General features: G+C 40.6%; 1 protein-coding gene across 1 annotated transcript; it reads left to right on the forward strand.

Moving 5' to 3' along the window:
* The first annotated feature begins 138 nt into the window (after positions 1-138).
* On the forward strand, positions 139-8,331 carry LOC139020324 (uncharacterized). The gene is made up of 4 exons (XM_070429959.1): positions 139-279; positions 536-896; positions 1,145-1,414; positions 8,279-8,331. The coding sequence occupies exons 1-4, from the start codon at positions 139-141 to the stop codon at positions 8,329-8,331; spliced, it is 825 nt and encodes a 274-aa protein (XP_070286060.1).
* The last annotated feature ends 6,660 nt before the right edge of the window (positions 8,332-14,991 follow it).

Below are 14,991 nucleotides of genomic sequence, written 5' to 3' on the forward strand. Positions count from 1 at the left end.
GAGGAGATGCTCAGGGTAGGGGACCAGAGGTGACCTCACTTCCTGACGATGGAGCCCAACAGAACCTGGTAACCACGCACCACATTCTATAACTGCCCCTTCCCGGCTCACTCGGACAGAGACACTAGAGAGGACACCATGTTTTCCTGTTGTGTCCCAGTGTGCCGACGCCGAGGCCTCAAGAGAGGCAGCGATGAGAGTGTGTTTAGACGTGCCCGCCACTGGATCAGGGCTCTGCCCAGGCGACGCCTGTGGCCCTTTGCACAGCGACACCCAGAGGTAACACAGGGAGGTTTTGTTGGGGCCAGGCCACCACTCTGATTCCACCTTAGCAGCCCTATGTCTGCTCCGTGTGTGTGTGTGTGTGTGTGTGTGTGTGTGTGTGTGTGTAGAAGGGTTTCAAGTGTGGAGGGCCTGCCCACAGCAGGAACAGGGCTGGGCCTGATCCACAGCAGAAGGTACAGTGGGCAGAAGCAGCAGTCAGTGGGACCAGGTTTGAGGATTCCCCAGTGGCTGATGGTCACTGTCATTGCAGAGCTCAACCTACGTTAAGACGGAGCAGCAGGTGGTCGAGGAAGACCCCCGTGCCTTGGGCAGCAGTGAGGGCCCGGTGAGCCACACAACTGAGGGCCAGAACCAGCCTGAAGTATGTGTGGCCAACCGGGGGTCTGAGGAGCCAGGGCCCGTGGATGGACAACAAGAGCCTCCTCCACCAAAGCCGCCCAGGCTCCCTAGGCCTCATCCACCAAAGCCGCCCAGGCCCAACAAGCCTCCAACCTCGAAGCCGCTCAGTCCCAACACCAGGATGGCAATTTTCAACAAGGTCCTGGAGCGCCATGCCCGTATTAGTAATACCATTCGGGAAGACCTGGAGCCCAGGGAGGCAGAGCCCAAGGGTGAGTAGGTGGGGAGATGGGGGTGGGAAGGGCCATGCTAGCTTATGGGGAGATATTGTTGCAAGACACACAGGGAGCACCCCCAGAGCCTGGCCAGGAGCAGTACTGGCCTCAGACCACCCATGTGCTGGACTTTGGGCATGGAGGACAACCTGTGGCAGGTCCTGGGCTGTGCTCAGTGTTCTGTCTTTGGGGGACGGATGGAAATGCAGGCACCTGGGTGATCTTTTCTCCTCTTGCAACTCCAGCACCAGCCCAGGAGGCAGAGGCAGCTCCTCCTGAAACACCTGAAGTCAGTCCTAAGGAGCAGGATGCAGAGCTGGGGGCATCACCTCCTCCAGAGCTTTCACCACCTCCAGCAGCCTCTCCTGCTGCAGCTGAGGAGCCAGGGCCGGCCCCAGACCAAACTGAGGCCCCACCAATGCCGAATGAAGAACCCTCCCTGGAGCCGGTGCTGGTTCCTCCCTCAGAGGAGGAGCTGCCTGTGGAGGGCCCAGCTCAAGGGCCCCTGGTCGAATGTGCTTGCCCTGTCCCAAGGGAAAAAATTGTTTTATCCCCACTCGTTGATCTTTTCATTTTCTTTTCTTTATTAATTTTTTTTTATGTTCTCCTTGGTGTTTTTCAGTTCTTTATCTTTTAATGTTTAATATTTGGGTGTTTTTTGAGAGGGTTACTTTTATTATTTTCTTTTTTCTGTTTTTAGCCTTTTTTTTCCCCATTGTATAATCCATGTTAAGTAATAAATAAATGTTACTTTTGTATTTTAAATGGTTATTGTTGGTATTTTACATGTTATTGTTCATATTTTAAATTCCTGAGCATGAAGTACATTCAAGGTGCTGTATAAAGATCAGCACTGACCAGTTCCAGGATGTTCCATCATCCTCAAAGGAAACCTTGAACCAACAGTACTCACTCACCACTCCTCCTGCCTCTCAAAACCCCTGATGTTTTCTGTTTCTGATCCTTTACCTTTTCTGGATGCTTCCTGTAAATGGAATCTTATAATAGGTGCCATTTTGTGTCTGCTCACATGTTTTGGTTTGTTTTTATCTGAAATAGCATTTTTTTAATATGAAAAGGAAATTCCAGATAAATTAGAGATCAAATGTAAAAAATAAAAAGAAGAAGAAGCCCTTTTAGTAAGTTTGTGCATAATCTTGGGGGTAGAGGCCTCTGTGCTAAGTGTGACCTCAGGGCCAAACACAGGCAGGAAAGCATTTCTTACAGCCAAATGCCAAAGAAAGTTTTAATATCCCTGTGGTATAAGAAACTCCCCAAAGTTAGTGTTTTCTAAATAGATAAAGGCAAATGCATGAAATTCCAAGGAGAGAGAGAGTTCACAAGCCAGTACATGTCACCGTTTCCTGAACATCCCAATGGGGACACAGGCACTGTCAACACTAGGGAGAGAGCACTGTCACTATCAGACTGGCAGGCTTCTGGGCTGGTAGCAACTAGCCCTGGGGACAAAGTGAGGCTGCAGAGGCCCCTGCAGGTTCCCTGGGGACAAGGGGAAAGGCCCCTCCTCTTGGAGAACAGTGAGCAGGACCTGCCAAAGCTCCACAAGGGCACACCTGCACCTGTCAGTGCTCACCCAAGGCGGTTGCCTCACAGAAATTTTTGCACAATTTTTTAAAGATGTTTTTTCAAGACTACCCATCAGAGCCAGATGAAATAGCTGGGAATTGGATAAAACCCTAGTGTCCATAGGGAGGGGATGTGATCAAATCCACCATTCCTGGTCCTGAGGAAAGCTGAGCTGCTAAAGTGGGTGCAGGGGTCTCTACATGCTGACAGATAAAGACCTCAGGGGACCTCTCATGTGAGACATGTGGGAAAACTCTTTGCATTCAGGGTCCCATCAGTTAGTCCACATATATGTGAGTTCCATAGGTAGATAGGCATATGTGAACATGACATAATATTGTATGTAGAGAACCCTAAAGATTCTACCAAAAACTACTGGGACTAGTAACTGAATTTAGTAAAGTAGCAGGATTCAAAATAAATTCCAGAAATCAGTTTCATTTATATGTAATTAACTATCAGAAAGGGAAAATAAAAAATCCCATTTAAAATTGAATCAAAAGAAATAAATTACCCACAAATAAATTTAGCAAAGCATGTAAACACCTTTACTTCAAAAATTATAAGACATCAAATAAAGAAGTTGAAGAAGATACATGTAAGTGGAAGCATATACTGTGTTCATGCATTGGAAGAATTAATATCATTAAAATATCCATCCATCCCAATGCAATTTATAGATTCAATTCAATTCCTATGAAGAAACCAATGGTGTACTTCACAGAACTGGAAAAAAATATTCCAGAAATTTATATGGAATTACAGAATATACCAAATAGTCATAGCAACTTGAGAAAGAACAACAAAGTTGGAGAAATCACACTACCTGATATCAAACTGTACTACAAGGCCATAGTAATCACACAGCATAGCACTGGCATAAAAACAGATCTAAATCCATGGACCAGAATAGAGAGCCCAGAAATAAACCTACCTCTTTATGGTCAATTAATATTTGACAGAGGAGGCAAGGACATACAATGGGGTAAAGACAGTCTATTCAATAAATGGTGTTGAGAAAATTGGACAGATAACTGCAAAACATTTAAACTAGACCAGTGGTGGGCAAACTGCAGCTCGCGAGCCACATGCAGCTCTTTGGCCCCTTGAGTGTGGCTCTTCCACAAAATACCAACTTCTGCGCATGGGCCACGAAGTTTCAATCGCACTGTACATGCACGCCCACACATGGTATTTTGTGGAATAGCCACACTCAAGGGGCCAAAGAGCTGCATGTGGCTTGCGAGCCCCAGTTTGCCCACCACTGAACTAGACTATCTTCTCACACTATACACAAAAATAAACTCAAAATGGATAAAGGACTTAAACAATAAACTCGAAGCCACAAAAATCCTAGAAGAAATCATAGCAGCAAGATCTTGGATATTTCTCATAGCAATATTTTTATTTCTGCTATCTCTCCTCAGGAAAGGGGAACAAAAGTTAAAATAAACAAATGGTATTAAGTCACACTAAAAAGTTTTTTCACAGGAAAGGAAACCATCAACAAAATGAAAAGACAATGCACTGCATGGGAGAACATATTCGACAATGATACATCTGATAAGCGGTTAATATCTGAAATTTTTACAGACCTCAAGTAACTCAACACCATTAAAACAAACAATCCAGTAAAAAATAGGCAAAGGACCTGAATAGATATTTCTCCAAGGAGGACATAGAGATGGCCAATAGACATATGAAAAGATGCTCAATGTCAGTAATCATTGGAGAAATAAAAAAAACTACAATGAGACATCACCTCACACCTGTCAGAATGGCTATCCTATATAATAAAAGCCTAATATGCTAAGTGTCTGGTTGGTCGTCCGTTGAACCAATGAAAGCACAATATGCTAATGATATGATTAGGCCACTCAACTGCTCGCTGTGATGTGCACTGACTACTAGGGGGCAGACGCTCCGATTGGTAGGTTAGCTTGCTGCTGGGGTCCGGCCAATTGGGATTTAGTGAGACAGGCTGGACAAGCCCTGGAGCCCTCCCACAGTCCCTCGCCAGCTGGCCAACCTCCTGTGCCCCTTCCTGGCCCCAATCATGCACCGGTGGGGTCCCTCGGCCTGGCCTGTGCCCTCTTGCAATCTGGGACCCCTCAGGGGATGTGAGACAGCCAGTTTCAGCCTGATCCTGCAGGCCAGGCCGAGGGACCTCACTGGTGCATGAATTCATGCACTGGGTCTCTAGTCATCAATAAATCCTCAATAACAAATGTTGATAAGAGTGGAAAAAAGGGAACCCTTGTGTACCATTGATGGGAATGCAGACTGATGCAGCCTCTGTGGAAACAGTATGGAGTTTCCTCAAAAAACTAAAAATGGAACTGCCTTATGACCCAGCGATTCCACTTCTTGCAATATATCCAAAGAAACCACAATACTCCTTTAATTAGCAAGATTTGACCTTATCATTTTCTGCTTCCCACTCCTCTTAGGATAAAGTCTAAAATTTTTGTTATGGCCATGTGTCCTCTAGTAGTCCCTGCCTACTTCTGTTCACATGCCATCACATTTTCCTTTCTCTCTTGGTTTGAGCCATACCAGTCTTTATCAATTCCCACAAATGTCCTATGCAGTAACTTATTCCACTCATTGCAAAGCTATTCTGGTTCTCTCCCTTTAACTTTTTATCTGTGACTCATACTTTGATTCAGCTCTGTCGCTTAAGGGCACCTCTCTCAGTAATTCACTTGAGATCCAAAGTTGTCATATTTTCTCTTCATACCACAGATTGTAATCGTGCAGTCGTGTGATCACTTGACTTTTGTCTGTCTCTTGCACTAGAGAATAAGCTTTTTGTTCACTGTTGTTCCAGGTACACCAGCTTGGTACATGGCTCCATAAATACTGATAGAATCGATGGATACTTCTACAATATAACGCAACCTATAGTTCCTTAGTAAAGTTGTAGCATAGAAACAATCTTAAGAACTTAAAGCCTTTTTCTTAATAGTCTTTGTTCCTGGTACCAATTTAACAGTCAGTCGGTGAGAAATATCCCAGGCTTTTAGAAGTTCTTGATTATAGTAATTACCTGAAGTGTTTCTAACAAGTCCTTCAAACTTTGCATGTCTAAACTACCTCTTGATATCCTCCCCTTATATAATATATTTGTCTCCCAGTAATCTCTCTTAATGGCTCAAGTCCTTGATGTCAACCTTGGCTCCTTTCCTTTTCTCCTCTACCAAATCTAATTTACCAGCAAGGCATGTTGGTTCTATCCTAAAAATACACCTGGAAACTGACTCTTCTCAACTCCTTTGCCAATGTCCCATTTGCTGCCTTAAATATGTCTCACCCGTACAACTTCAATAAGCTCCTAATTGGTGTCCCTGTTTCTGGTGTTGACTCCCTCAGTCTGATCTTTACAGAATGGCCAAAGTAATTTTTCAAAAAACATATATTAGACAATATCATGCCCTTACTTAAACTTTTCTTTGCTTTCTTTTTCCATTAATATAAATACTATCATTTATCATTGCTTCTTGCCTACAACTCCATTGTCTCTCATCTCTCTATTCCCCCTTCTTAATAATTTTCAGCTATAATGATGACCTTCTTGTAATTTTTGAATCATGCAATATTCAGGCATTTATTGTGTACTTTCCCTTTTCTTGATATTCCTGTTTTCTAATCACATGTGATTTTCCTTCTTAACCCTCAGGCCACAGCTCAAAGACCATACCTTTAAAAGGCCTTGCCTGATCACTGGATCTAAGAGTCTTCTTTACCTTCACCATCATTCTCTATCCTATTCCATCCAGCTTTGTTTTCTTCATAGCACATATCACCATCTGAAATTTTTATAACTGTATGATATTCTTTTTTTTTAATTGATTCTCCATACTGACATCACGTTCAAGAGAGAAAAACTCTGTTGCCATGTTTCCTGTATATATCTAGCTCCCAGAAGAATGCATGTCACATGCTCTTTTCTCAAAATATAGTTGCTGACTGGATGAATAAGTAGAAATTAATTTCAAAATTGATTGGTTTTGGTAAGAAGTAAAAAGACAATCAAAGTATATTTTGAAAACTATTTAGAAGGACTGTAATCCTGCGATTATGTTTATACTTCCCAGCCGCAGGCCTCTACACTGTATAGTTCTGCTTATAGGTTTTCCTTGGAGCATAATCAATCAAAGGACTATTATTGGGCAGTAAAAGTTCATGATGGATTGTATAATTTGCATGATTATTACATTTTGTATTTGAATTTTTTGCAAGAGAGAATTTTTAAAAAAGTAACTAGACATTGGTTCTGGCACTGGTCAATTAGCTGATTACTTAGAACACGTTTTATTTTTTTTTTTTCTGCATTTCATTCCAAACACTTTCAGTATAAAATTTACATTTCCTTCCATTTTATGGAAAGATGCAAGAAACATTTTTTTCTAGCATTTTTATCAAGCATTGGATTCCTGGAAACTGAAGGGTGTCTGGGTTGGCACTATCAGTGGTTTTCAGCAGGACTATCTTTTGACCCTTATAAGGTACCTCCTCATACCGGTTTGACCACTAGGTGACATGCATAAGATGGTAAGGTAAAGTGCTGGCCCATTGACAAGCTCTGAGTTTGTGAAGGAGTCATGGGAAAATCTTGAAAAGAGTATACAAATCTCAAGATCTGGTGAAGTGTAGGTAATTGTCAAAAAAATATATGTAAAATGTAAATCACCAAAATGTAATATGGAAGACCACTTGCATTTATAGTACTAGAATAATGAATATAAAATTTTAAAATTAAGAGTCAGTTTACTATTATACAGTAATTAAGCAATAATTGTTGAAATTGTCAGTTGTTTTCCATGCTCTGGACTTCAGTTATATGAATAATTTGAATGAAAAGCTTGTTATGTTATCTATGCCTCTTTGTTACTGAGAAGGAAAAATCTAGTTAATTAAGAGTTTCATTTGGTTGAATGAAGATAAAATGTGAATCTTTAAAACATATATGGTAATATATCAAATAGTACATAGAGGCTTATAGTAAAGTAATAAATATGTATGGTAATATATCAAATAGTACATAGAGGATTATAGTAAAGTAATAAATATGTATGGTAACATATCACATAATGCACTAAGGGCATATAATAAAGAGCAATAGTTCTTAGCCCCAGGCAAATTCCCCAGAGACAACTTAAAAAACAACACACACTTTATAATTATTTTAATAGCAAAAACATGAAAAAGTTTTTACTAGAGAATAGATTTGATCTTTCTATGAAGATTAATATGCAATAATAATGTGGTATGGGTATGAATCTATACACTTGTTTCAAACTGCTATGCTAATGGGTAATTTGGAATGAAATCATAAACATCTGTTAAAAATCCTCTTGAATTTATGTACAAAATGTTTATGCTTTTGGAAGCCCTATCTTACAAAGAGGCATAGATAACATAACAAGCTTTTCTGTGCCAGTGAAGAAGAGAGCGGGGAGATTAAGAAAGAAGGAGAATGAGTGAAAGCAAAGTAAGAGACTAGCTAATGATAGGGAGATAAATAGAGAAGACCATGGTGCTTGTGCTCAAACTCCTCTGCCTATGACTCTGATTGGTTAATTCTTTGTTAAGAGTCACTTAAGACCAAACATAACTATCAAATCTTGTAACTCAGTCCCTTGCTCTGAGAACAAGCTCTTCCAGAAAGCTTCCAATAGTTTTCTAGATCACCAATGAGATCATGGTATAGGTAGGCATTGCCTTGCCTGAGTGACTCAAATGTCTGCCCTTCTTACCAGTTATAATTGCCACTGTGTCCAATTTTTTAGGCATGCCATTTTCTCCATTGGCCATTTGTGATCCAGATTATCCTGGAGGGTGAGACTGTATTTGTGGACAAAATCATGTCTGTGAACAAATAAAATCTCCTATGAAGCCTTATAATCAAGTTACTGGGGAATAATCTTGGTGGGACTCCCAGGGCACAGGCTGTACTTCTTTCAAACCCCTAAATACCTATTTTCTACAATCCACAGTTGGAGCAAGGCCCACAACATAGGGACAGGAGTAGGCCCATATCTTTCCAATTCCTACTTTCCGATACTTCTAAGGAATTAATTTCTACATACTATCCTTATCCATGACATACTTGTTTTCACTCTCCTAGGTAAAGTATCTTAAAGTGCTGGGGTACTTTATTTTACCCCTTTATTCTCTGTTTAAATCCAACCTGTAGAATGAGGAAAATTAAGCAGAAATGGAATTCGCACAGTTCTATAGTGATCATTTGTACAATAAGAAATTCTTTTTAAAAAAATATATTTTTATTGATTTCAGAGAGGAAGGGAGAGGGGGAGAGAGAGAGATAGAAACATCAACGATGAGAGAGAATCATTGGTCAGCTGCCTCCTGCACTCCCCCTATTGGGGATCGAGACCACAACCTGGGCATGTGCCCTTGACCGGAATTGAACCCAGGACCCTTCAGTCCACAGGCCGACACTCTATCCACTGAGCCTAACTGGCTAGGGCAGAAATTCTTTCTCTCCAGACTCTTAAGCAACTGATAGGACTCTCCATATGATCTCTCCTATGTACACTACAGGATTCTCCCTAAGAATTTCTCATAGCCACTGGACAGTGGGCTAATTTGCTGGTGCTTCCCTGCCCATGTCCTTCTGCCTCTCTGCCTTGAGAACCTCTCTCCATTCCTTTATATTGGGACACTTCAGCATCTTCTATTAGCTGGTGCTTTTTTCTTAATTATTTTGACTATGGGAATTGAGTTTTAGGAACCAGCTTTCATCCAAATTGATTCAAGATGTAGTACAGGAGATCATGAGTACATCAAGCTCTAGTATCTCTGCAGCCTGATCCCAGGGGGTAGGTTAGGCAGTAACATAGCTATATAGATGGAGTGCTTCAAACATCATGACCCCTGCAATAATTACATTTTATACTACAAGTGAGTAGACAGACACACATACATACACTTGTACAATATATAACTGAAAAAATTATAAAATAATACTTATCTTTAGTATCTATGTAAAATAAAAACACAAAGAGTTCATTTAAATCTAAACACTTATTAACATAGAAAAATTCTTAAAAATACAAAACAAAATTAACAACAATAACAAAAATGATGGCTGAGATCCTCCAAATTGATTTTCTGACCCATTAATGGGTTGTCAATCTCAGTTTAAGTATATTTATCTTGAATAAATGGAGGAGGTGCTTCCTAAATATGTTGGTGAGTGAAGCCCCTCATTTACACTCAGTGGCTGTCGTTTCCCTTGGGTTGTCTTTTTATTTCTGCTGCGTTCATCCTTCATACCCTTGGATTAAGGTCTGGTCTGAGAGAGCTGCTCCGAGAGATTATGTCTCATAAGAGTTTCCAGAGTTTGCCCATTTTCTCCCAGGTCACACAGGTTTTATGAATAAGTCATATCACTAGCAACATTTTCCAGATCAATCAGGGACTTTAGATATCTGCCATGTTGATCTGGGCTATGAGGATGAATTCGGAGAACAGCCAGCAAAGCCATCAAAGGGCTGGGACTCCAAGAGGAGTTTAATTAGTACACCGAGGTGGCTGAGAACTTGAGTGGGCTCTACCTTGTCTAGGAGTTAGGTCATGTGCAGTAGCCAGTACAGAAGGTTCTGGTCTACTCTACTACCTAGTTTGGTTAGACAGGTGCTCAATGTAGAGGATTTTGTGGCATCCATAGCTGGGGCATTAAGGAGGTCCATCTATTCATAAGATTCTCCTGAAGATATTCTCATTCCATCTAGAGCAGTGGTCAGCAAACTGCGGCTTGGCAAACTGCAGCTCGTGAGCCACATGCGGCTCTTTGGCCCCTTGAGTGTGGCTCTTCCACAAAATACCGGCTCTTCCACAAAATACCAACTTCTGCGCATGGGCCACGAAGTTTCAATCACACTGTACATGCACACCCGCACGTGGTATTTTGTGGACGAGCTACACTAAGGGGCCAAAGAGCCGCATGTGGCTCTCGAGTCGCGGTTTGCCGACCACGGATCTAGAGTATTAGGATTCAGAGCTGATCAATTATCAGCTCCATTACAATAATCTCAGAGAAGCTATCCTCCAACACAGGGGTCCTCAAACTACGGCCCCGCGGGCCACATGCAAATACAAATATTGTATTTGTTCCCGTTTTGTTTTTTTACTTCAAAATAAGATATGTGCAGTGTGCATAAGAATTTGTTCATAGGTTTTTTTTTTAAACTATAGTCTGGCCCTCCAACGGTCTGAGGGACAGTGAACTGGCCCCCTGTTTAAAAAGTTTGAGGACCCCTGCTCCAACATGTCAAATAGTCCCAAATATAAGACGTGGCTGTAGGAAAATCTATCCATAATCTACAGAAACTCAAAGATCGTCAGCCCCAGGCTGATACTATCCAGGGGTTTTTCCATGATGATCAGAGGTAAGAGTGAGATTTCTTACTCATTCCCAGGGCCTCTGAATGTGTGAAGACTAGTGTTTTTGAGACTAAGATCACCATTTTATCATCCTTGGTTCTGTCCCAGCCCTGCCTGTGGACCTATTCTTCAGAGGTATGAATTTATCCTAATCCAAGTCCTTCTGTGTTAATGGTATTTATGTCTTTTTAACAATTGAGAATCTGGAGAGAATTTTATACTCTTCTTACCAATTTTTGGCTTCTACAACTTATTTATCAAGCAAAGCAAGGCATTGGTCTTTATATTTGTAAAAGTGATCTCTATAATTGTAGATAACATACTTGTGCATACCTCTATTTCTTGATATATCACTCTTAGAATTATTCTCTTGACTCCCCAATATGAATGGTGAAGATTTATTTCAAATGGGTTCACTTTTCATCCATTCATTTACTTAATCAAAATTACATCACATTTTAATATGTATCTATGAGTTATATAGTTTTGCTTTTTCCCATTTTTTTCTATTCATCCACTCTATTATCGAAAACCAGATGATTAAAGTGATAATTGTAGTTGTAAATGTAAACCAGAATGCCCTTGGCATATTTACTTGAAAAGGTCAGAATTACTCCTCCCCATATCCTGGGAAATGGTTTTAATTCCCAAACATGTCTCTGGCAATGCAATCCTATAAGAAATCATGAATGTTCACAAGCATCATGGAAACTATAAGCACAGCTTACAGATGCCTCTCCTGACCTCTCATTTCGTATGGGGATATAGTTTTGCTTTGAACTGACTGCTGAGTAAGAGACTAGCTAAAAGAAAGTTTGCATTGTGACGGCTACTTTTAGCTTGTAGAATAAGATCTAGTCTTAAATCTGTAGAAGATAACTAATAACAATAGTGCCATATTTCACTGGTAATATCGCTCAAGGCCCTGAACTTTCCATTCTTATCTCTCTAGTATTCCTCTTTCTCTTTCTCACACTCAGGATAATTTGCTTACAACTCCCTTCCTTGCCAGAGCATTCCTAAATTCACACAAAAACCTCTGTTGTGTATAGTCCACTCGGTAGAAAAGTGATTGGAGGAAAGTCAGTGCTTTATAAGCTTCCCAGACAAGAAGAAATTAAAGTAGTTCATCACCACTTTAAGAAGAAGAAATAAAAAAGTTCAAAAATTCGAGCAATAAAATTACAACAAATACATATCTATCAACAATTGAATCTAAAAACAAAATAAATGAGCAAGTAAAACAGAAAAAGCCTCGTAGATATAGAGAACATTATGATGGTGGAGTGATGAGTGAAAAAAGTGAAGGGATTAAGAAGTACAAATAAGTTGTTAGAGAATAGTCGTAGGATGTAAAGTATAGCAAAGGGAATATAGTCAATAATATTCTAATAACTATGTATGGGGTCATATAGGTACAAGATTTATGGGGATGATCACTTAGTAAGTTACATAATGTCTAATCTTTGGGGTATATACCTGAAACTAATATAATAATGTACGTCCACTGTAATTGAAAAAGAAAAAAAATTTAAATAAAAAAGGCCAAAAATGAAAGTTTCTGGAAAAATATGGTTTGACATGAAACAGAATAAATTGTGTCCAAAGGCAGCTGCATAATTTCAGAGATTTTTATTCCTAGTGATTTTAAATAAATTGCACCACAAAAACTAAACCCTCAATCCCAAGGCAGGATTGAGGGACATGTTTCTGGATGAAAAATCTGGGAAGGAAAGAGATGATATGGGACAGTATGTCACTAAAGCAGAAAGAGAAAGGTCTTGGGAAAGAGGGGTCGCACTGCAGTGTACTCCTCATGACACCAAACACCTCAGGCACAGAGAAAGTTGTCTTTGACAAAGCTGGTTTGCTTTGTTAAGTCAATAAAGATATGAACAACTAAATTGCCTTCTTCAGCTTGGGAAGACACTAAGTGTATATCCCCTGGGGAAGAATTGATCTTTTAAAAGGCATTTTTTCCATCTTTCTTTCCACTCTCAAATAAATCTCTATATTCTTTACTCCTAAATCATCCTTTTTATCTGAAAATGCTGTGTCTGGGACCAAAATGTCTAAACAAATTGTCTCTCTTCCAGGGGAGCACTGGTGCCCAAGGTAATTGGGCAGTGTGTGTCACTCAGCCTACCTCTCCTTTGGGATTGTCAAAGCCGGGCTGTTAATAAGGCCTCAGGTAGCCTCCTCATGCCCACCCCATTCTTCCTTTTCTTGGCAGCCCAAGGAAATAATTGAACCTCCCAGGATTCCTGGGTCTGTCTGTATCCTTGTTTTCCTCTTGAGGACATCAAAGCCCCGGTTGATCAAGCAATGCTTGGTCTGTTATCCAGAAAATCAGCCACTGGACTTGGGAAAGACCAAGAACCAAGAAACATGTCTCCTCCTCTTTGTTCAAGGAGAGCAGTGAATTTCACACTGTGGGGCCTAGATTTGGCTCAGGGGTCTTAGAGGCACTCAAGGTCCAAGGGCAGGCTGAGTGGATGCCCCTAGGCTTCTCACTCCCCCAACTCCCACACACTTGGGCAGAAAGCAACACTACTTTTCTTTTTGTCTTCTCGAGGTTGCACTTAAGAATTCTGTAACTTAAAAAAGTTAGGGCTAAGCACTCTTGTTAAAATTACGTGCCTTTTATTTATAAATCTGTGTTTCTTCTCTCAAGGTCTCTTTTTGCCTCCTATAGCCTCATTCTTACTCTGGATGAATCTTTAAAAATACATTTATTAGGACCTATTGTACGTTGTGATGGCGAATTTCTGTAGAACATGCACCATGTCTTCTTTGTCTGTGTAAGCTCCTGGTATATGTGGCACCCAATATCCACTGGCTGAATTGTTAATGAATTCTCTTCCTCCACTTTAAATAAAAGAAAACCCTCATCTCTCTACTTCTAGTTTTTCTGTCATCCAGTGAGGTTCTACAGTCCATTTTCTCAGTCAAAATATCAAAATTCTCTCCCTCTTATTTGCAGCATGCTGTTGGAAGAAAAGGCAGATTCTCCCATTTCCATGTTTACCTAATCTATTATCTTGATCATATTTTCCTTGAATGTGGCCTGCTTTAAGCTTCCTTCTGCTGCTCTCCAGCCACATAAGACATTATGCTCCATGCAGGCGAATTCCTTCTCTGCATGCTCACACCAGCTCTCTCTTTCAGGGTCACTTGGAAGCTGCTGACAGTGCTCATCAGCATGCACCCTTTTCCCAGGCTGTTCATGCCTTTCTCATGTCCTCTTGGACCATCACTATCTTTGGAGTTCCCCGGTCTCCAAGGTCTGTTAGGGATACTGGCTCCTTCAGAAGTTTCTAACAATGATAAAATGATACCTATGGCTCCTTGAATCTATATGTTTGTGACATTTATGAAACACTTTAGATTCTGCCTAGTTTGGAAAGTTGCTTCAAACACCCTTATTTTACCGATCAAAGCTAAGACCCACTGTGGTTCCTTTAGAGATTTCCTAAGGTTAAATCATTTTGAATTATAGCAGAGCAGGCACTAGAAACTGGTTCTATTAACTGCTTGTCCTTTTTATATGGGTAATGTGCTTGAGACTATGTTAGATGTGCCTGACCTTGTTGTTAGCCTAAGAATTGGCTAATTGTGGAGAGTTTATGCTAGGTTAGGCACAAAGACAAGCCCTAACTTGTGAGAAAGCATGTGGCAGTGGGGAAGGGTGGTTCAGGAGAAAGAAGAGGATGATGTAAAAGGCATCCTTCAACTCATGATCAACTCACACGTTTACCTTAGCATCTGTATTGGTCAAGGCTCTCCTGAAAACAAAACATATATGAGATAGATAGGTAGTAGATAGATAAATAGATAGTTAGATTTATTATTAGAAATTGGCTAATGTAATTATGGAGGCTAGCAAGTCCAATCTGCAGGTGGGCCAGAAGGCTAGAGTCACACAGTTAGAGCAAATGTTCAAGTTTAAAGTCATCAATCAGAAAGAGCAGATATTCCAGTTTGAAGACCCCGAGGCAGGAGAAACACACCAATGTTGCAGATAAAGTCCAAAGGTAGTCTGCTGGAGAAATCTCTCTTACTTGGGAGAGGATTGGTCTTTTTGTTCTTTCGA

Source organism: Myotis yumanensis, unplaced genomic scaffold, assembly GCF_028538775.1.
Source record: "Myotis yumanensis isolate MYYU_CA2020_CCGP unplaced genomic scaffold, mMyoYum1.0.hap1 SCAF_12, whole genome shotgun sequence".
Lineage (NCBI taxonomy): Eukaryota > Metazoa > Chordata > Mammalia > Chiroptera > Vespertilionidae > Myotis > Myotis yumanensis.